Source organism: Centruroides vittatus, unplaced genomic scaffold (genome assembly GCF_030686945.1).
Source record: "Centruroides vittatus isolate TY-2023 unplaced genomic scaffold, ASM3068694v2 scaffold_861, whole genome shotgun sequence".
Classification (NCBI taxonomy): Eukaryota; Metazoa; Arthropoda; class Arachnida; order Scorpiones; family Buthidae; genus Centruroides; species Centruroides vittatus.
In genome coordinates, this window is record NW_027122718.1 from 4,186,271 (window position 1) to 4,208,699 (window position 22,429).

General features: G+C 30.8%; 1 protein-coding gene across 3 annotated transcripts in view; it reads left to right on the top strand.

Annotated features, from left to right (window-relative positions):
• The first annotated feature begins 544 nt into the window (after positions 1-544).
• Positions 545-22,429, top strand: part of da (daughterless) — a 189,331-nt gene continuing 167,446 nt past the window's right edge. The window contains exons 1-2 of one of the 3 annotated variants that reach the window (XM_067288401.1): positions 545-954; positions 17,841-17,905. In XM_067288401.1, coding sequence (XP_067144502.1) covers positions 873-954; positions 17,841-17,905 — 147 coding nt within the window. In that variant the 5' untranslated portion in view covers positions 545-872. The remainder of the gene's footprint in view (positions 955-17,840; positions 17,906-22,429) is intronic. The other 2 variants (XM_067288398.1, XM_067288399.1) reach the window with 2 other exon arrangements.

Here is a 22,429-nt window from a genome sequence, read left to right on the forward strand (position 1 = left end):
ACAGCTTCCTGAATTTTTTTAAATTGTATATTAATATCGCTTTCTTCATACAAAAACATAAGTTTTAGCATTTTTCTGATTACAGACAGGAAAATAAAATACAGTATTTTCGAAGACTTTCACAGAAGTGGCATTTATAAGCTGAAATAGATTTGTCGTATTCATATCTTTAATATCCACAGGAAGTAAAAAGGCAAAGTAAAAAGCTGTTATGGAAAGGCTTTAACAGACAAGAAAATTACAGATATAATAATAATAATAATAATAATAGTGAAATTAAAGTTTCTTTAATAATAAAGTAGTATTTGATGAATATTTTAAAAGTTTAAATGCAATATTAACAATTACAAATAATTTTCAAATACATTTAAAAAATTGTTAAATTTTAATACATGAACGTTTTTAAAATAATTCTTTCTTGCGAGAATTACTCTCAAATAATTATATTTTGTATGAATTAAAAATATTTAAGAAATTTTTGATAAATGATTAAAAACAATTACAACGGTGGCGCCATTTAACGGATAAATAAAGAAGTAACGTTGCTTTATTTTCAAAGGCTTAATATCTGTTCATGAAAACGATGATGTTTATTCGTTACATAAAAATTTTTTTAATATAACAATATTTATAGTAAATACCTTCGAAAATGTTCTTATTTACACACATGATTGATATTTACAAGTTTTTATTGTATGAATGAACAGATGCTAAATTTATCGAAATCCAAACAGACGATAATAAACATTACGTTTAAGCAGTAAATTAAGTTTATATTTATCGTATGAAAGGCAGAAGATCATTTTATTTTTATATTTACTTACCCAAAACAGTAATCTTTTCGTGCTGGTATCGAGAGTGTAGGAGTTAAGATGGCGACGAACGATGATGAACCAATGCATTTGTACGAAGTGTTTCAGAATTGTTTCAACAAAATCGCAAATAAACAACCAGGTAAGTCAACGTGAAAGTTTATTGAAGTATACATTATAATAGTATTGTAATATTACCGCTCCTATAGCTTTGTTATCTCTTACGATTGATGATCAATTTAAGCCTCGTTTCAGGCTTAACTCAAATCGCGATTTGTTTAGAATTTATGGACCAAGTTTAACAAGAAATTTCTGAAATTATTTACTATAATTTTAACTAAATGAAAGTTTCAAAAATGACGTGGACAATGGTCATTTTATATATACAAATCAAGATCATTGTGTTTGGCTTGCTGCCAGATCAGGAAAACTCTTTCATATCTTTGTCCCTTCTTTGATAATTATAAAGGAATAGTTTTGAAAATTTCTTTTTATTATTATAATTTCAATTAGCGAATTAACTACGTTTTCTCATTTATTTTACCAGTTTTCATTTCTATATCTACTAATTTCATTAAATGTCTAAAATGGTATGCAATTGTTTTGAATGATTGCTCCTAACTATTGAAAATATGTTAGTAATAAAATAATTTTTAACATCACACACTGTTTATAAAGAAGTTTTTACAATAAAAGTGTATATATATACACTTGATGATTGTTTTTAGTTCTTAATAATTTGATATAGCCTATATAAATATACATATATATATTACTTATATCTGTATGGTGTGTATTTATATTTTAACATAGTCAGAATCTTCATATTTAATAAATAAGTTTTCATTTTTACATAAGCCAGCTGTAAAGTTACAATTATTTAATTTGTTGATAGACATTTATTTATCACCTGATGAATTTTTTTAAAGTGAATTTGACTTTTGGAATAAAGAGTAAACATTTTGGTGAATTTTTAAATTTTTGTTTGCAGAATTTTTCTGTTTAATAGTGATTTAAATTTTTTGATTGAAAATTTTAAATAGTTACTGTTTAAAGCAAGACTAAATTCGTTTAAAAGGATTGGCTAACTCAAGCTGTTGAATTAGTTGGTATATAAGGATGATGACTGGAAGAAATTATCTGGTGATTTTCAAATGATCATATTGAAGAGTAAATTGAATTGTAGTAGTAGTGTGATTGCTAAAGCTCAGATTAGAATTGATTATAAATAATAACAATAATCTGAAAAAAAGAAACATAACTTATCTGACATTATCTAAATCATTATTTCAATTTTATTATAAACTATGAAAAGTTTTATTCAGATTTCATGATAAAGGTTATTAAGTTTACAAGAGAATTAGTATATTTGATATTGTATATTTATAAAAAAATTGAATAAAACAAAAATTCTTATTTTTTTGCAAAAATGAAATTACAGTAGAGCATCGATTATCCAACCCCCGATTAACCGACTTATCGGTTAACCGACCGCGTTCTAGTCGGCAAATTCAAATGTCTGCTAGTGATGTGGCGCTACAATATTTGGTTATGTCTTGGCTACTTTAATATTATTTTTGTTAAATTTTTCCATGTTTTAGCTGGCAGCACTGGCTCGACCATGAAAGGGAGGCTAGTATTTAAACCAGGCCTAATACACTATACTAATAATGTATTTTTTCATACTTTTCGGTTATCCGACTTTTCAGTTATCCGACCAACCCCAGTCCCCAATTAAGTCGGATAATCGATGCTCTACTGCATTATTATTTTAATACTGAATGTTGTTTTATATTTACAGTTTTTATTAGAGATGGTTGAATATCATTTTTTTCAGATTTGAATATTAACCAGAGTGTGAATATTTTAAATAATGCCTTGTGAATACTTAGTGAACTTAATTACCTTATATAACTTATTAAGTTAAATAATAAATTTTAAATAAAATTATTAACTTGTTTTATTTATTTCTGTATATTAATAAATTGATAAAATAAAACAAAAAGTAAAAAAAACAATTTACTGAATTTTAGGAAATGAAACTTCAAAGTTTTTATTTTAACTTTGAATTTTACAATACCTTTTAGTACTGCTATCTCAACTACAATAGATTTATCAATGATTGTACTTACTTTCACCAACTGCAGATTTTTATTTATGGAAAGAAGTGTTCAAATATATTTAGGATCTAGTCTGTTACTTGTGACAAATTAAATCAGTGGTGAAGACAGGTTGCTAAATTGGAGGTTTTTCCTCTCAAAATGAAACTTTTCAAGTCAACTAGGAAAAAAGTGGGGAAGAGGTATTAGTGGAGGGAAGTTTATATCTCAAAGTGGAAATTGGGAAATAAAAAAATTTTTATTAAAACTTATTATTATTATTATTAAAAATTCTTAAACTTTCTTATTGCATCCCATATGTTATTAGCTTGTCTAAATAGAGAAAATTCCAGTTAAGCTTGTTAAAATATCTATAGCTCTATCAAGATGCTATTATATGATTTTATAACAACATCCTGATATAACCGAAGATAATTAAATGCCTTGTGAATACTTAGTGAACTTAATTACCTCATATTTCTTAATTCTGCTAATTTATTATGTATATTTGCTTTTTTATAAAATAAAAAATTTTGTTTGTTGTAATAGAAAAATTTTTAACTAAAAGAATATTATTAAAATGTTCAGATACGGTTAATATTTCAAAAACATTAATAATTCTTTTGTTAAATTCTTTGTATTCTGTAGTAGTGATTATTGCAAATTTTAAAAATTAAGAACTGATTTATAAATAATAATGCATTTACTAAAATAAATAAATTAAAATTGTTTCATTAGTTATTTAATGTGAATAGGCAAAAACTTGTGTAAAAATTTTTAAGTATAGTTTTTCAAGTTAAAAGTTACTTAAAGTAAATATGTTACATTTCAATTAACATTTAACTTGATTAATAAATATTTCTTTCAATGTAAAATATTTGATGTGGCTATTTATACATACTGACTGTATGTGCTATTATTACAATTAATATTTTGATAATAACTACACAATTATAAATAATTATAGTTTTATTTATTAAAGTTCAGTTAAAATGATGTTCAATAAAGTAATCAATAAACTATGAAGTATCATTAAATCAGTGAAATATAGGTAATGAAATTTAAAGTAGATTGGTAGGTATACCAATAAAGTAAAATAAATATATTATTTTTTATTCTGTATTTTAATATTTTTTTTTTGTAAAAAGTGGTCTGCTTAGTCTCTCTCTTTGGACATCCTTTGGATTTAATTTTAGTTTTGAATTTTAAGTTTTTATTTGATTGATTTGAACAGGGCTTGTTATTAGACTGAATTTGTTCTTCAGGTTCTTCTGGTTCAATTCTACTAAGCACACTACTCTTGTGTTCAAAAAGAGAAATTCCATTTCTTGCATTGCTTTCTATTACTTTTAATTCCTCTACATATTTATTGAAGGTTTGCATTCCATAATTAGACAAAATATCTGCAATATTTTTAGTTATCGCCAGTGCCGTATTAAATTTTTCCTTATCCAATAATATTTTGTTGGGACAATCAAAATCATCAGTAAAAGTTTCATCTTCAATATGATCATCGATGTCTAAATTTACATCATCTGTATCCATACTTAGTGCATTTTCAATTGAAATAATATATCTTGCATATATACATATGTATACTGTATGTATAAATAGCCAATTGTGTATACATACAGTAGGTATAAATAGCCACTTTGTAACATATTTCACTATGTTCAACATGGTGAAAGTGAAGACATTTTAGTCTTTCTACATATTTTTTTGTTATTGATTTTATAAAGTTTTATATAATTCTTCATAATAATTGTATATATTTATTTAATTATAGTCAAGTATCTAATTCTTAATGTAATACAGTATTATCAATTAAAAATAATTGAAAATGTCTGAATTTATAACTGAAAAACTTTGTGAAGATAATAAAGCAGGTGAAATTTAAGAATTTTTATTTTCTTTAAGTACACTCAAACCTGTTTTTGTGAAATTTTTTATTTGTGCGATTTGTTTTGTGTGATTTTTTTTGTGCGGTATATGAATTTCAATCAAATTGGTATACCGCACAAAAAAATTGCACAAAACAAATCGCACAAAAACAGGTTTGAGTGTACATTTAAAGCATGTGAACATATTACATAAATACAGTATTTGGTTTGTCATTATAATATGCTCATAAAATGGAAGAAAAGAGTATGATAATTGTATTAGGATTTTAAAATGAAATAATATCTTTTTCCGTCTTCCAACTAGTTTATATAACATGAGGAATCTTACATATTTTCAAATTATGAAATAGAACAAGTCAATATGTGAAAATTTAATAAATAACTCTTCAAATGAACATTTTAATAAAAAGTTATGAGTATTGAAAATATTAAAATTGTATCTGTAATATTGATATTATTGTGGAGAATTTTTTTTCTAATAAAATTTCATAATTTGGGGAAATTTTACAGACACTTTGGGGATAATTGACTTTATCTGGCAACTCTGGCTAAACAGGTACTATCTGTATGTATGGTGTGATTTTAGAGGTATTTATAGTATTTGAGTTATTTTTATCAATGGAATATTCAAAGATTTTGAATACTTTAATGTTTTCTAACAGTATTTGCATCTCTAGTTTTTATGAAAGTGTTTAATGAATATATGTTTTTTATTGTGTTTAAAACAACATTCATTACTATTAATTATCTCAAAAGTTGTAATACAGGGTGCGACAGAAAGAATGTTCTGATTTGGAACGACAATAAAAAAATACAAAGCAAGATAGAGAAAAAAATCTTTTATACATGAAAAGTACACAGTATGCCATTGTCATCCATTAGGTTTTGAAGAGTACATCAGTTAAATGGCGACCGTCAATGTCGATGCAGTTTTGAAGTCCTTTTTCGGAAATTTTGCATTGATCTGTGGACCATGTCCAGCAGAATCGCCTTGATTTCTTGCATAATTGTTGCCTTGAGTTCTTGCAAATTTGTTGGTCGGTGTTGGTACATTTTTGATTTGAGATAGCCCCACAGAAAAAAATCACATGGGGTCAAATCTGGCGAACGCAGTGGCCAACCAATATCACCTCACAAAGAGAAAAGATGGTCCGGAAACAAGTTTCTGAGAATTCCAAGTGACTTTCTAGAGGTATGCAACGTGGCGCCATCTTGCTGAAACCATACATCTTCCGGATCATGATTGTTGAGTAAACCATTAACTAATGGACGAAGAAAATTTTCAAGCAATTGACAATAGTGCTCTGACGTTACTGTCACTGTAACACCACCCTCTTCAAAGAAATAAGGACCCTACACACTGAAATCACCTAAGGCACACCAAACCGTAACTTTCGGACTATGGAGTGGTCGCTGGTGGAATTCTCGAGGATTACTGTCAGACCAGTACCTAAAGTTCTGTTTGTTCACCATCCCCGATAAATGAAAATGGGCTTCGTCACTAAAGATCAGTACCACTGTTGGGGGAATGTTCTGCAGAATATCCTGACACAAAGTTTTACGGATTGCATAGTCCCTATCATTCAACTCCTGAACGACCATTATTTTGTAGGGATGCATGTGGAGCGAGCTGTGTAAAAGTCTGCGGAGACTTTGATCAGACATGTTTAATGCAGCTGCATGTTTGGGTGCAGATTGCTTGGGAGACTGCTGTATGGAAGCTCTAGCAACTTCCACATCTTCTGGTCTTATTATGCTTCTAGGGCAGCCAGGACTCTTTCTTTTTAAAGCTGAACCTGTTCGTCTAAAATTTGAAACCCAATGACAATTGTTGGTGCAGCTGGAACCGGATCATGATGCCCGAGCTGAAAGCGTATTCGGAAGACCCATTGCGTCGTTATCACAGAGTCACCGTTCGTAACAAACTCTTCAACAACAAAAGCACGATGCTCTCCACGCCATGACAGTAACTACAAATAGCATGCACAAACAGATCAAAAGAGACCACGCCTACTTCTGTACCCCTATTATGAGCGAAGCAACGCTTCTGCCAAATCAGAACGTTCTTTCTGCCACACCTTGTATCTGATGATTGACTTTCAATATAATTAAACTAGTGGGTTAATGCAAAAGTTTCTGAAATTTTCTAGACTTCTGTAGAATATTCAAAATTGTTCTCTGACAGATGGCTCTAGAAATTTTGGGCCCACCAGTGGCTAAGCGGTTCTGTTCTCTGAATACTGGGAGTTTGGTTGTGGATTCACAGCTTGCCAGAACAAGCCGGCCACATGGAGTTTTTCGGGTTTTCTCCAGGTCTGTAATGCCTGAATAGGGGGCCAGTTATCCTTAAAAAGACCTCCTGGAAGGCATTCCTCTAGGCAGATTGCCCAAGTATTGTGTTGCTGTAACTTAACAAAACAAACAATCTACAAATTTCTTGTGGGGTATGTAAACAAATGGTTTTGTGGTGCATAATCATAAATGAAAAGATATTCTGTTTGGCAATGTCAACTTTTTAAATATATCAAGTTTGCCAATGCTTCTTTTAATCAAATTCACATACATGCATTTTATGATTATCAATTTGGTATAAAAGCAGCTGAATCTTATTGCTGTATGGTGCAATTGTTTGGCAAGAATGTCTCCAAATCCACAGTCTACAATTGGTTCTGTATATTTAAAGCCAAATATTATGAAGCTGAAGATAAGTCATGTTCAGAAAGCCCTTCTGTCCTATTGGATGATGAATTACAGCAGTTATTAGAAGCCAACCAATGCCCTGACCATATGAGAAATGAGAAAGACACTTGATTGACTAGTCCACTAAAGTTCTTCATTTACCTGCCACTGGAAAGGTCTGCAAGATTAACATTTGAGTTCCTCACAATCTGAATGAAAAAAATTAATTTTTGATATTTTCTAGTAACTAACAAAATATCTATTATTAAATAATGTGAAGAGAAATTACTCTTCATTATCTTTATTTTTAGAATTTAATATAATTCTTTTTTTAAAAATTGTTTTATTCTGATAAAATTCTTATGTTTAGCATTATTTATGGTCTCATATATCATAATTTAGCATTGAGCATTATCTCAATAAACTATTTCATTTTTATTTAAACAATTGTTTCATAAATTTAAATTAATGTTAACTCATAATTCTTAGTTCAAATTCCATTTTGTATATTAAAAATATTTATCAATTTGAAATTTAAATAGAAATTATCAACACTTAAAGATAATGCATTTTTTAACAAATTTTTATTATCACTAATATTCCCTAATTTTCTTAGTTTTATATGTGAAAGTAATGAAAAATTCCTGTTTATAAAAAAAAAAAATAGAATTTTATTTAAGTAGGATCAAAAAATTACATCAGACTAATAAAATTAGCATGTACTATCTTTATGTAGATTATGATGTACTATATCAAATAATAATATTTTTGATGTATTCAGTATCAGCTGATTATAATTTTTACCATAATGCAAAGGTTTACATAGTAAAAATTCTTTTTAAGTTTAATCTTTGCAGAACATTTCAGTATACAGTAGAGCGTCATTTATCCGAAAGTCAGTCAACTGAAACGTCGGTTAACCGAAAGCTTTCCAGTTGGACTGTGTCATGCTGAATCAAATGTTTTTGATACTAGATTAACTTCTAAAGTAAAACTTTTTTGTTTTTATATTTTTCAATACATTCATTTTGTTTGTACAAAATAAAGAAATAATTTTTAATGATACAATAGCCTTGATTATTATTATAAAAATTTTTGTTAGGCTTAAAATCGAAAATTTAACACAGAGCGACACGCAACAGAGAAAAATTTCAACATCGGATAGGTTAATATATTTTTTCGTACATAATTGGTTATCCAAAAAAATCAGTTATTTGAACAACCCCAGTCCCCAATTGATTCGGATAAACGACGCTCTACTGTATTTTGTTGTATGAATGTAAAAAAAAGAAAAGCATCTGTATCTCTGTAGTGAATAATAATTGGAATATATGCATAGTTTCTGAATTTTTTTTTTTTTTTTAAATGTTAGATTTTCATCACTATTAAGATATTAGAGAGCCATTATTTGAAATTATTAAAATTTGCATCAAGGCAATTTTCTTAACATGTATGAAATGGGTACATGAAAGACTTCATTTTTATATCAGATCTGTTAAGTAATCTTTTTAAATTGCACTTTAAACCTATTGTCTGGTGTTGGTAATATACACATTGCACAAATGTTTTTGGGCTCCTCAGTATATATATTAGACACTGGACAATAGGTTTTAAAGTGCAATTTATTTGTCATCTGGTATGAATTCTTTTTTGTAATCTTTTTATATAGTTAGGAGTTACTTAGGCACTTGCAATATTAATTTAAAGTGACTGAATGATAAAATTCTTTTGGAGATAATTTTTTAACTTATGCATTAATGCATAATTTAAATTAAACGTTAGATTTTGTAGAACAATATATTCTATAAATTTTGAATTAAAAACATTTTGATATAAGTTAAAATTATTGAATGAGGATCAGTTTGGGGCCATTGTGATCAAGGTCATTTTGTTTCTTCTACTGGGCTAGATTCCGGATTGTATGACATCATGTTTTACATCCTTTCAAGCTTAGTTTAGAATGAAAACACATGTTAAGATAATGATTTAAAATGTGTGTATATACATTATGTTATCATTTACTCAAATTTACAAATTAAGTTATAAATAGCTTCTTATATTGTTTTAATGGACTATAATAAATATTTTAAAAAATGTGATGCTTTTAAGTGAAATAAGAATGGAATAGTATTCTGTTTTTAAAACAGAAAATATTAAATTAAAAAAAATGTTTATTTAGTTATTTAGTTATTGTACAAGTTTAAACTACTATATTTCCCGGCGTATAAGACGACTTTTTAACCCAGGAAAATCTTTTCAAAAGTTGGGTGTTGTCTTATAGGACAAGTATATCCCAAACTCTATATTCTAACTGTAAAAGTCGGGGGTCATCTTATACACTGGAAAATACGGTAAATGCAAATTTATAAAATATCAAAACAGTTATATTTGATTCAGTAAGCATTTATAAAGAAAGCATCAGCTGTTTAGCTACTGTTGATACTTTAAGTTTTTTTTTTTGTTCATTATTTTGCACTTTTCTGTAATTGTTGAGAAAAATGTTAGTAATAACAAAGACTATTATATATATACAGTAAGTCCTTTACTTACAAACTTAATTCGTTTGTGGCGGTTGTTTGCAAGTCGAAAAGTTTGTAACTCGAAAAGATGATGTTTGGTGCAAAAACTCAAATACAATGTTGTTTTTACAATTATGTAATGTTTAGGCTACTTGAATAATGTTGAATTAAGATTGTTAAAGGGAAGTATAAATTTAAATAAATCACATGTACTGTACAGTACATTATTAAAATTACTCGTTTAAAACAACTAAAAATATACGTATGTATGTACTGTAAATGTTTTAACATAAAACTTCAAAAATAAACTTGACTATACATAAAAAATAACCAACTGCAATTTAACCCGTCATCTGTCGGCTTTGTTTGTAATTTTGAAAGTTCGTAAGTAGAGGACTGCCTGTATTATACTATTAAGTATAAGTTTAAATATAATATATTAGTATAATATATATATAATAGATATAATTGGGCAAGAAGCAATTTAATAATAACAAAGACATTTTCTTGCTGAAGATATAGAACTAATTCCACAATTGCAAACTGTGTTTGGTGTTAGAGAGAACAAATTTAGTTTTTCTATTGTTAATTTGATAATAAGTTGATTTTGCTTTATTTGTTTCAGATAAGTTTATTCACATATTCTAACTAATTAACATTTGAAATACTGTATTTACTTGAATATAAGATGCCATCAAAGATGCACCATAATTTTAGTATGCTTACCCATGCAACTTGAAATTGTTTTTTCAAAATTTATGTCAACAGAATCAGTTCTGTTGACATAAAGTTATTTATAAATGTCTTCCATAACTCAATATTGGAAACTTCTTTCTGTGTTAGGCTTTTCTGAATCAACACTTGATTTTATACTACACAAGTTGAAAGGCCCGATGCAGGCATTGGGGCATACTAAATTACAAATAAAAATAATAATATACTGAGTATTATACTGTAAAAGTATAAAATAAATATAAAATAATTTATATTGTTAATTTAAATAATAGCTAGGGGCACCCCTAGTGGCCATTTTTGGCATACTGTGACAGAAAGAAAATGCTTATTTTTTCAGCTTTATATAGTAGATTTTCTCACATGCAATATATCCTCTGTGCAGTTTAAAGCATTGGAAATGCCACATTTCTTGAGTGTTCACAAATTTTTGGGGAATTTTATTGAAGTACTTATGATATTATTATAATAGACTAATGAGATTGAGATAGTTTGATCTTTTAAATATTTACTATTATAAATATTAGTCTAATAAAATCATTAAAATGATCCAATGCAATTAGTTACAGAGAAATAGGACATATGGCACTAGAGGTTGCTGATTATGACATATTACATCTAATCAAAAATGCACCCTATTTTCAGAAATACTACATTTCATACAAAGACCTTTGACCAGGATGTATTTTTTCTGAAAAGAATAGATAATGTGTAAAGTGCATCTTATAATTGAGTAAATACAGTACAATATAAGTTATGTAACATAATACAATTTCTACTATAAATTCTATAGGAAATTTTAATTTTCCTCTTTCTGCAAGGATTCTTTTAAACTTCAATAGTTAACGAATGTTAGTTATATAATATAAACATTAAAAAAAATAAAATTTCATTAATTAAAATAATTAAAATTTTTGGATTTAACCTATGAAAATAAAAAAATTATATATGCTGTTAGTTAAATTACTGATCAATTAATTTGTAAATTAAAATGCTTAATATTTATACCACATTTTTGTGGACTGTCTGGCATGTCAGTCTATCCAGGGAAGACTATAAAATCAGATATTTCCATATGGTGAAAACAGCATACTGGTTTAAGTGAGGTTATACAGCTCTCTCTAGAGCAGTGGTTCCCAATTAGTTTTTCCTGTGTACCACTTCAAGAAAGAACTCAAACTTGTGTACCCCTTTCGGGTAGGAAAAATTCGGTGAAAAAAACACGCTTGCGATAATTGCTATCGTTGATCGCGACCATCGCGACCATCTTTTTCGCTATCAATTCTTTTCTCCCAATATTTTTTTTTTATTTTAAGAAAAAGATTGATTTTAGCCCTATTTAGAAGCAAGATGTCGCAACTGATTATTAAACTCAGTGAAGTCTTGTTATACTCCGCGAGAAGTCACGTTGTTGCGCTCGAGAAATAACAGCAACAAAAATTTTCAAAATTAATTTTGTGAACACAAATTGTGTTAATTGTACAATTTTTATTTCTTGCATAAGATTTTTATTTAGGTATTGTCACAAATGCATTTTTTGATGAAATTTCAAGAATATTTTTAGTTATAAATAAACGAATTTGTGCATTTGACATCATGTTGTAAATTGCTGAATTTTTGATGGTCCACCCATTATTTTTTGATTGCTTCATCTCATGCATTTAAATTTTAAATCGACTGATTTTAGATTGCTGCGCGTACCCCAGGGGTACGCGTACCACTAATTGGAAACCATGGCTCTAGAGCAGGGGTTCTCAAAGTGGGTGATACCGCCCCCTGTGGACGGTGAGTAAATCTAGGGGGGTGCTGGAGGCACGGTACTGAACGGTGACCAAAGGTAAAAGTTGGAGTATCTGATGGGTTAGGGTGCAGTTGGGTATAACTTTATGGAACAAAGGGGGCGGTGGATCGAAAAAGTTTGAGAACCAATGCTCTAGAGAATACATTAAAAAAAAAAACACAATTTTTTATTTTAAAACTGTGAAACTCTCAGCTTTACATCAAAAACTACAATTATATGTTTAATTTTTTCATTTTGTCTTCTTTCTAAAGATGTAAAAATATTTGTGGAATGCCAAAAGTGCTTTTTATGTTTATTTTATTGTAATTTTAATTTGATTCAAGAATGCAAAAATAAACATATTTAATTTCAGAAACTCTCTGTAAATTATCTCAACTTACACCTATTAAGAGGATTTGATTGCCAATCAACAATATACATATATCGTTTTGGTTGCTGCTTATTGTGGTCATGTTAGACCAAGTTAAAGTGATCATAATAATCAATGATTGTATTCAGTGCCGTAACTAGAGCAGTGTCAGCGGTGCCCAGGCACAGGGCGCAGACCTTGGGGGGTGTAGAAATGACTTGGACCAAGTTTTATATTGTAGTTTTGGGGCGTAGTTACAGAAGTTTGCACCGGGCGCATAAAAGACTAGTTACGACACTGATTGTATTAACTGGAAAAAAAAACCAAAAAAAAGTAGAAAAATAAAGTAACATATCCTACACAGTATCAAGTGGTAAAAAAGTCATTTATGTTTAATTGTTTACAGTCTTTACTTAATGAATCAGCAATAAAGCATTTGTATGAATATTGCATTGAGAAATGATTTGACTGACATTGTATTCTGTGTTGTATAACCTCCAATTCTTGTTGAATTTTGGCAGTTATTGGAGGATTCGTTATGTTGACCACCTCATCACTTTTCTCAGCTGTGTCAGTATTGTGTATTGAGCTGTTTCTTTCATTCTTTCAGGACAATTTTTTCTTCTGGAAAGAGTTCTTCAGTGCAAATGCTTCCATCAGTTTTCATCCACACATTGAAATTAGACACTGACATTTGGGATTTAAATTATCATTGCTTTCCTCCAATTCATCCTCAGCTATATTATTATTATTATTATTATTATTATTATTATTTTTATTTTAATCTTTAGTAAATCTCCTCTGTTTAAAACAGTGATAAAAACTGTTTTAAGCACAGATGATTTTGCAACCTTGTGCAAAATCACCATCTGTAAACATTCCAGGATCCATAGGCACAATCCCAGACATCTTAAAAGCTTTGACAGTTTTGTCCAAGAAGCACGCTTACAGTAGGCAGTGCCAAATAATTCTGTACCTGGAATTGTGTGATGACTCTTCCTGGGTTACTTACTAGCCAGCAGTTGCATGCTTCTGCATAGTAAATCTTGAGCACATTGAAAAAAGTAATGGTTCAGTGATTGAACTTTGTGGCTGCTGTGGGCAGGAATTGATAATGTATGAATATTATTTTCTTTAAATAAAACAGCATCCAAGGACAAATAAGAACTGAGGTCATCAAGTATCAACAAAAGTGGACTGTTTATAGTTACTCTGACATATTTTTGGAAGTGTTTGATCCAAAGAAAAAGTTAATATGTTCACTTTCTGAAATGAACCTGGTGGAGCACCATTGGTTTGTCTTTTTTCTTTTGAAAATGAGTGCCAGAGGTGTGTGTATTGCCTTGTGGCACTCATGTCACAGATAACCATAACTAAGTCACCTCTCTTAGCAGAACTATTTTTCCACAGCTATTTCATCAGTGCTAGAAAATACTTTTGGTACGTTATTCAGAGCAGTTGACATTCTACTCTTGTCTATATTATAAATTCTGTCAGATGGAAATTTGTGTGTTACCATTAGCTCAGATAAACTACATCTATCCACACTTTATTAAAACCCATGATTCTTGCAAGACTGCTGAGAAGTTCATTTCAAATCCCAGTCTTTCTCTGTCAACTTATGAGAGGATGGCAAGACATTGGAGTCACTGATTTTGATCAAACTCTATGAAGTTATAGTATAGTTACATGCTGCTCTTGTTGAAAGTGTTAATTTCTGTTTTTTATTATTATTTTTACAATTTTATTTTTGTAATTTTGTGAAAATATATTTATTAAAAAAATTCAATATTTGTTTTATATTATATTTATATTATATAATAAAATCGTGCACCTTACCATACTATCCACCACATAGTACAGAACTGCGGCTCCCATGCATTTTGTAAAACCTACATTTCGGCTCCCACTGAACTCTTGCTTGCCCACCCCTGTTATAGTGCATCTCCAATGACTGAAGTGCCAAGCAGTAAGGTGCAACACCCAAAATTAAAGGAGACAATTGAGGTTGAAAATTGCAAATTACTTAAAATTTTTAGAATCTCCATCATTTGTAGAGTGGCTGGTGGCTTGGTGGAGGTGTCAGTTTTGTAATCATGAGGTTCATGTTTCAAATCAATGTAAATTTTTTTTTATACAAAACTATAATTTTATAATATTGTCAAAGAGAAGAATTTATTTATTTTTAGAAAACTACAAATACACAATAGATAGGGAATAAAACAATAAAATGCATTTGTTTCAAGTGACAAGTCAATGTCAAAAGTAGTTAACAAATGCTTCCTAACAATCAATTTAAATTTATTTTGTATACTAGTACTTTTTATATATTTAACAGGACTTATTATACTGGAAAATATGGATGCAGATATTTAGTTAATATATAAAAAGTACTAGTATACAAAATAAATTTAAATTGAGATAGGAAGGACACAAAGGCATAATAATTAAAGCTTCCTAACAATATTTATTTAAAAACAAAACATTTTCTGTATAGTCATGTACAGTACATACTGTGGCAACAAAGACATCGTTTAACCTAAATACATATATAATTCCATCTTCATTCACTAAAGAACAAAAAGATGGCTTTGATATTAACATCAATAGCATAGAAATTTGTTCTGCAGATGAATCACTGCACGACATTATAAAATTTACATTTTGTGAAAGCATCCTTCAAAATTAAGACATAATTGCAACTGAGGGTTCTTCAATAATTTGAGAAGTTGCAAAGGCAGTAGCAAAAAACATCAAGTGATTCTGTCAGATATTTTCTAATGTGATATGCTATGAATGATTCTTCTCTAAATTAATTGATGATGGAGAAGTGTTTTTAAACATTAATCAAGTTTGTTTTTCCAGTGACATACATAAATCTTCTTATTGTGAAAATTACATTTATTCAATGCACACACTGCAGAAATGTTTATTTTTTCGCATGCTCTTATGTCAATTATCATCCATGAAATTGTACTCATGGAAAGCAAACAGATTGAATAATTGGTCTTAAATAATGATAAAAAATGGTAGATCATCTCAGAATTGATCAAATTATTAAACAAGAGGGTGACAGTGAATCATTATTTTTATTTGAACTAATCTTTTTGTATGGAGGAAGTAGATTGGTACCTTGTCTGATTAATTTATCTAATTTGGAACTGATTAATTTTTAAGTGACCTGTATGGTTATATCTCAAATTAATTGATCTAGAAGTGAAGAGTAGATGGAGCTCCAAGTAACATAATTTGCAATTGAAAATGAATGACTGCACTCTGGCTTTATTTTAGAAAACTACTAAGTTGGAGTATTGGAGCCATCAAATTATTGCTACTATCTACATTTATCTTATTTCTGATTTGTTATATATTTTGGTAAAACTTGAAAAAATAATAAAATAAGCAATCATTACTGCATTATATCTCAATATATGAGCAAATAAACTAAAAGTATTTCATTGCATTGTCTTCTAAAAGGTTTCATCTTACAGGAGTGGTTGGTTGTTTGAAAATTTGGAAAGCACCCAAAAGCACTTTTGTTTGCTCTTTGCATTATTTTATGAAATCATGTAATGCTAAGGAAAAAATATTGCATCTCTATTATCTTGGAATGATTCATTCTAAAAAGTGTAGTGTTTTATGAAATTCTATGAATGCAATATTGTTTGGATAGCACTTTATAATAACTTGTGTTATATTACTTGCTGTAATGTTAATAGTAAATTTGTATACTCTCATGAAGTGAACAATTGAATTAAAAATTATGAATAAAAAGGTATTTTTAATAGTATCTTTATGAATCTACAAACAAACTTTAGACATTGATGCACACAAACAGACCACACAATTAAATTGTTGCATCAAGTATAGCTTCTTCAGAAAACATTATTTTATTTCTCTGTTTGAATATACTAATATATCATTTAGATAACCTTTTAAAAAAACTGAGTAGTAATTATTTATCATAACCTAATTTGTACATATTTATAATGTAACAAATACAATGATATACTACTATCAGCCACTATATTGCAAAGATCAAACTGCCATTGTAGTTGATGTCTGTTGTAAATTGGCAATGCATCTGCATGGTAAGCAGAAGACGTGGTTTCAAGTCCTGCACTAAATTGATTTTTTTTCTTTCAGAATCATCTAAATTAAATTTTAATATAAGATAGCAGCATAACCATTTACTTTTAGTCCAGATTATTCAATATCAGTGTAATTAATTATTCAAGTTCTAGCTTTATAATTAATCTGACTCTATCATTTGGTTATTATTTAAACAATTTTTTCTTGAAGATGTTACATTTGATTTGTAATGAAAATGCATAAATATGTTTTTATTTTCTATTTATTTATTTAAATTTAATATTATAGAGATGACATTTCTTATCTGAATCTTTATAATATGTATGCTATTTTAAATTTCTTCATAAATTGCAAGGTTTTTCATTATTTTGAATCTACAGTGCTGACTTAATGTATTTTGTTATAAAAACCAGATTTGCTTTCTTCAGAGGTCAGGTTTTGATTGGTCAAGAACATTTTAGAGCTTATCTATATCATCTATTTTTATAATTCTTTATCATAAAATTTAACATTACTGCAATTTTTTTTTGTATTTTAATATTCCAAATTGAAAAGAAGAAAAAGTTTGAATGTGAACAATTCTCTTACAGTTCTCTAATCATTTATATGTTGTTACTTTTGCTTTGATTAGTATTTGTTTCATTCATTTATAGAGTTTCACATGACGGTTAACCTCTTTTTTTTTTAAATAAATTTTCTTGCATTTAATATATCTTAGAAATTAAACTTTTATATTTTAATGTAGAATTATGATCAAATTTTTATTTTATGAATTTTGTTTAATCTTTTGAAAATAATAATTTAAAATGCATGATATTTAAAGAAATATACAATAATTGAATTTTATTTTGTTTAGATAAAACGAGAGAGATGCCATATGGAATGCCTTACTCCGCACAAACAGGGGATACTCTTGCACAGGTAATTTGAAACATAAGAAATATATTTTATAAATTTTTTACATAATATATTAATTTTCTTATTCAGAAAAAAATATTAAATTATTTTAAGGCTGTCACTTGATCAATACTTCCATCAAAAGCCTTAAATTATATAACAATAAGGGTTAATTCGAAAAAGTTTTTTTGACATTTTCAAATCTGTAATTGAAGATCTTCGGGTCTTGATTCTATATTTGGTGACGGAATGCTTCAAAACAACAACAATGAATATAGAATCAAATCAAAAATGGTTGTCAGAAAACCTTTTTTGAATTAACCCTTACTGGAAAATAATTTAAAGCTTGTGACAGAAGTATTTACTATAACACTCCAATCTAATAAGTGGTGTTTTATGTCACTTGCCCCTTTTTATTGTACTAATACTTTTTTTTAAAGATAGTTCCTAAAAAGTGCCCCTTTTTTAAGCAAAAATTTCTAAATTCTACAATTTTGTTCAATACATTTATTATACCTACATCTCAAAAGTGAAATTGCAACACAATGAAAGAATATGCATAGCCTCATACAAATTGCAGGACTGGTAGAGGTGACAGAGATATGCAAATGATTAAGTTTGCATACACATCGGGTCATGTGGTACCCAGTTTGCGACTATAAAAACTAGCAGCCAGCTTAGGCTGTAAATGCTATTAGCAATGATTTACAGAAGCTGAACTTTCAAAGAAGTGTAGAAAATGTGTTGGAGATGACAATGAGCTGAATACTGCCAGTTAACAGCTGGGGAACACGATCATATCCTGGAACTGCAGAACCTTGGTTTGTTGATGTGCACAGTTGCCAAGTGTGTTGGGCATGGCGTGAATACCATCCAGTAATGTGTGACACAATGGATGCAGGAACATCTGTGAACATGCCAAAGAGGAAGTGAATCACACAGGCAGATGAGAGTGCACAAACTGGCAGATTTGCCAAATGGCCTGTGACATCCAAAGCCACCTGTTGCCATCAATGGGTGCATTTGTGTCCACCCAAACCATTTGCAACAGTTGGGCTGCATGCACAGAAACCTGTAATGGGAGTCCCATTAACCAATTAACGTCGGTGTTGTCATCGACCATACTCTATGCTGGACCCGCATTTGAAGTATGTTCAAGCCAGAGCAAACCTCGCAATAGCAGTACTATCAAGACTAGCTAGACAGGACTATGGTCTTAGTGGAGAGGCAATCCGGACCATCTATAAGGTGGGTTTAGAGCGCATGATCTGCTATGCCTGTGGTATTTGGTGGAAGGAATCTACCAACATCAAATAGAGCAGGACACTGCTTACCATTCAAAGACCTGCTGCCTTGCAGGTAACAAAAGCATACAGAACTGTCTATGGAGGTGGACCTGGTCCTGGCCGGGCTGCTTCCATTTCCTCTAGTTGTCAGCCAGGAGGCAGCTTTCTACAGGACAACAGTGGAAGGTTTAGAGGTGAAGCACTGCAATCAGATGTACCCAGTCAACAAACTTGGATGTCAGTCAGACATACTGGGGTCCATCCTGCCTGTAGTATAGATTAAATTGGGATGTTTGTGAACTGACAAACAGCAATGTTGAAATACACACCAATGGTTCTAAAGACAGTAGCCTAATGGGTGCTGCATACTGCATCTTTTCTGATGGAGTTCAAGTGCACAGTCAGTGGGTCAGACTGAACAACAAAGTGTCCATATTCCAGGCAGAACTGGTGGCCCTGGAAGTAGTGTTTCAGTGGATCCTACAACACCTTGGTCCACAGCCGATCACGGTTTACTTTACCAGTTGTTGCTTCAGGCCTTGAGCGACAGGTACCATCGAGACCGATTGATACTGGAGATCAGAGGTAGGTACTGAGGATGAGGCATGTATGACACATTGACCTGAGGTGGATTTGAGGCCACATTGGGATCCCAGGCAATGAGTGTGCCGATCACCTGGTTAAGGAGGCTGCCAAGAGCCCATTTGTAATGAAGACAGTTGAATCTTTGGCCTCTTACATAAAAGGTATTTTACTGCAACAATCGATGACACACTGGCAAGAGAGCTGGATTCAAAGTACAGTAGGTAGGTCAACCTGTGCCTTTGTGCCTGAAGTTGGTCAAACTCCTGTAAGTTGTGATTGGTTAGTGACCCAAATACTGACTGGACACTGGAGATTTCTCCACTTCAAGTCCAAGTTAGGACAAGGAGATGGTTTCTGTTCCTTTAGGTGTCCTTGTGGCAACTTGAGGCACCATATACTTGACTGCCCTCTCACTGAGGGCTTCCACCAGAAGGCTGACCACATCAACTGATCTGAGCCTCCTGAACAAGTACTTAGAACGCTAGCAGCAAGTAAAGGAAACTTACTGAAACTAAAGGAATTGATGGGAATTGTAATAGGTCTCATGACTTGTATTCTCTTTTGGTAGAGGACTCAAAGTGCAGAACAGGTTGCACCAAAACTATATGTAAGGTAAGAGGATTGGACTAGAGAGCGAGGAAGGCTAGTCCCCATTGGCTTGTACTGTCATAGCCTGAGCAGTTAATTCAGTCTGATTTTAATTGTTCAGACATCTGAGTGATTACTGGGTGCCCAACTGCCAATGATTAAGATATAGTTGTGAAGCTTTGGACAGATCTGAACCCTCACTGAAATTTGTGTTAAAATAATTTTTTTAAAGGAAAAAAATGAAGTTAGAAATACTTGTAGTTTTTTTTTATGAAACATTACACGTAGTAGCGAGTGGTCACCACTTAGAAAGTGAGAATGAGGAAAAGCCACAATTGGAATGGGCAATCAAGGATTGAAATTAATAAAACTTGGGGAATTCAAGGATGCAACAGCTTCTTCTCCTGAAAGTTCCAAGTGTCAGTTGTGGGTGTGTGTGTGGGTGTGTGTGGGTGTGTCATGCCACTCTTCATCTCTGTCTCCTGACCTCGGATCAACATCTTTCCATCACTGGAAGCTGACTGCATCATCCTGGAGATGTAAGGGAACTGTCATTTGTGAATCAGGGACACTTCTTTACTAGGGACTATCTTGGAAAGGGGAGGAAGAGCCAGAGGCCACTGCCAACTTAGAACTTCCAAGATTGCAGAAATCTTATAAGCTTTTTTTTCATGCCAAATAAATGGTTTTTTGTAATTGTAGAGTCTGTCTCAGTGCCAATCACCCACATATAAACCCTTTGCAACCTCTCAATTCTCTTGACCCATTGGCAACCTTACATAGTATCTTTGTACTCTGTAGTGCCATTTGGCGGAGCAGGGTCAAATTACTTAAGAGTTATGATATGAGGTCTGGCGTGGTGTCATCATCATTGGACTACTGAATGGCATTGGATATTGTTTATGGATGAATTTCACTTCTGTCTGTAGATGAATGATGGGTGTGGCAATATCCCAGGAAATACTATCTGTCAGCTCTTTTGCTGAGCATCTCACTGACCCCACACCGAGTATCATGGTTTGGAGAGACATCATGTTTTATTGGCAAACAGCTCTCATGCACGTTTATGGTATTCTGGCAGCAGATCTGTACATTAAACGAATTGGGTAGCCTGTATTTCAGTTCAGACTGCACCTGACATGGTGTCCAGCAAGATAATACTTGACTACACATTGCATGGTGAACTCTCACCAGCCTGAATGGAATTCACATCCTTTCCTGGCCAGCAGCCTCGTCGGAGCTCTCTCCCATCGAACATCTGTTGGACCTTGTTTGATGTGAGGTGCACCAGGGATTACTACCACATACTGTACACAATATGTGCACCGCAGTTGATGCAGCATGTCAAGGAATACCTCAGGCAACCATTAATCACCTCATTGATAGTATGCCTTGCCATATAGCAACCTTTATAGCTGCTTATGGGGGCCATATTCTTTACTGAATAAACAAGTGTCTATTGCACATCTTTGTTCTTTTAATTGTTTGCTTATCTCTGTCACCTCTATTGCTCCTGAAATGTGCATATGGCTATGCACATTCCTTTGCAGTGTTGCAATTTTACTTTTGAGGAGTGTATTTCAAATATGATTATTCAATACAGTTTTAATCCAAATTCAATTTATATACACTGAAACCTAATGGATATGTGTTAGTATATACATATACAATATGTATGTGTGTGTGTGTTTGTGTAGTAATGATTTTTAATACAGTGCAAAATAATTATGGTTATCACGATTCTTACTTGAATGACTAGCAGGGCTTCTACTTGATGCCTACTTCCCTTTTACTTTCCCTGCTGTTATGTTATAACATGAAAAAGTATTTCAATCATGTCAGATTTAAACCTTTGAGTTTTTTTTTTTTGCAAATCTCAATGTATTGAGACCATCTAAACCAGGGGTAGTGAGCCTATGGTACATGTGCACAAAGTGGCATGTAAGGAGAAATCTGGCACATAACATATCATATGACTTTGATTTATCATCTGTCTTTTTCAACCATCTTTTCAGTTTATTACCCAATCATCCTTTTTTCCAATCAGCTTTTTTACATTTATTTTAATTAAAGCATATTTGTTTAATTT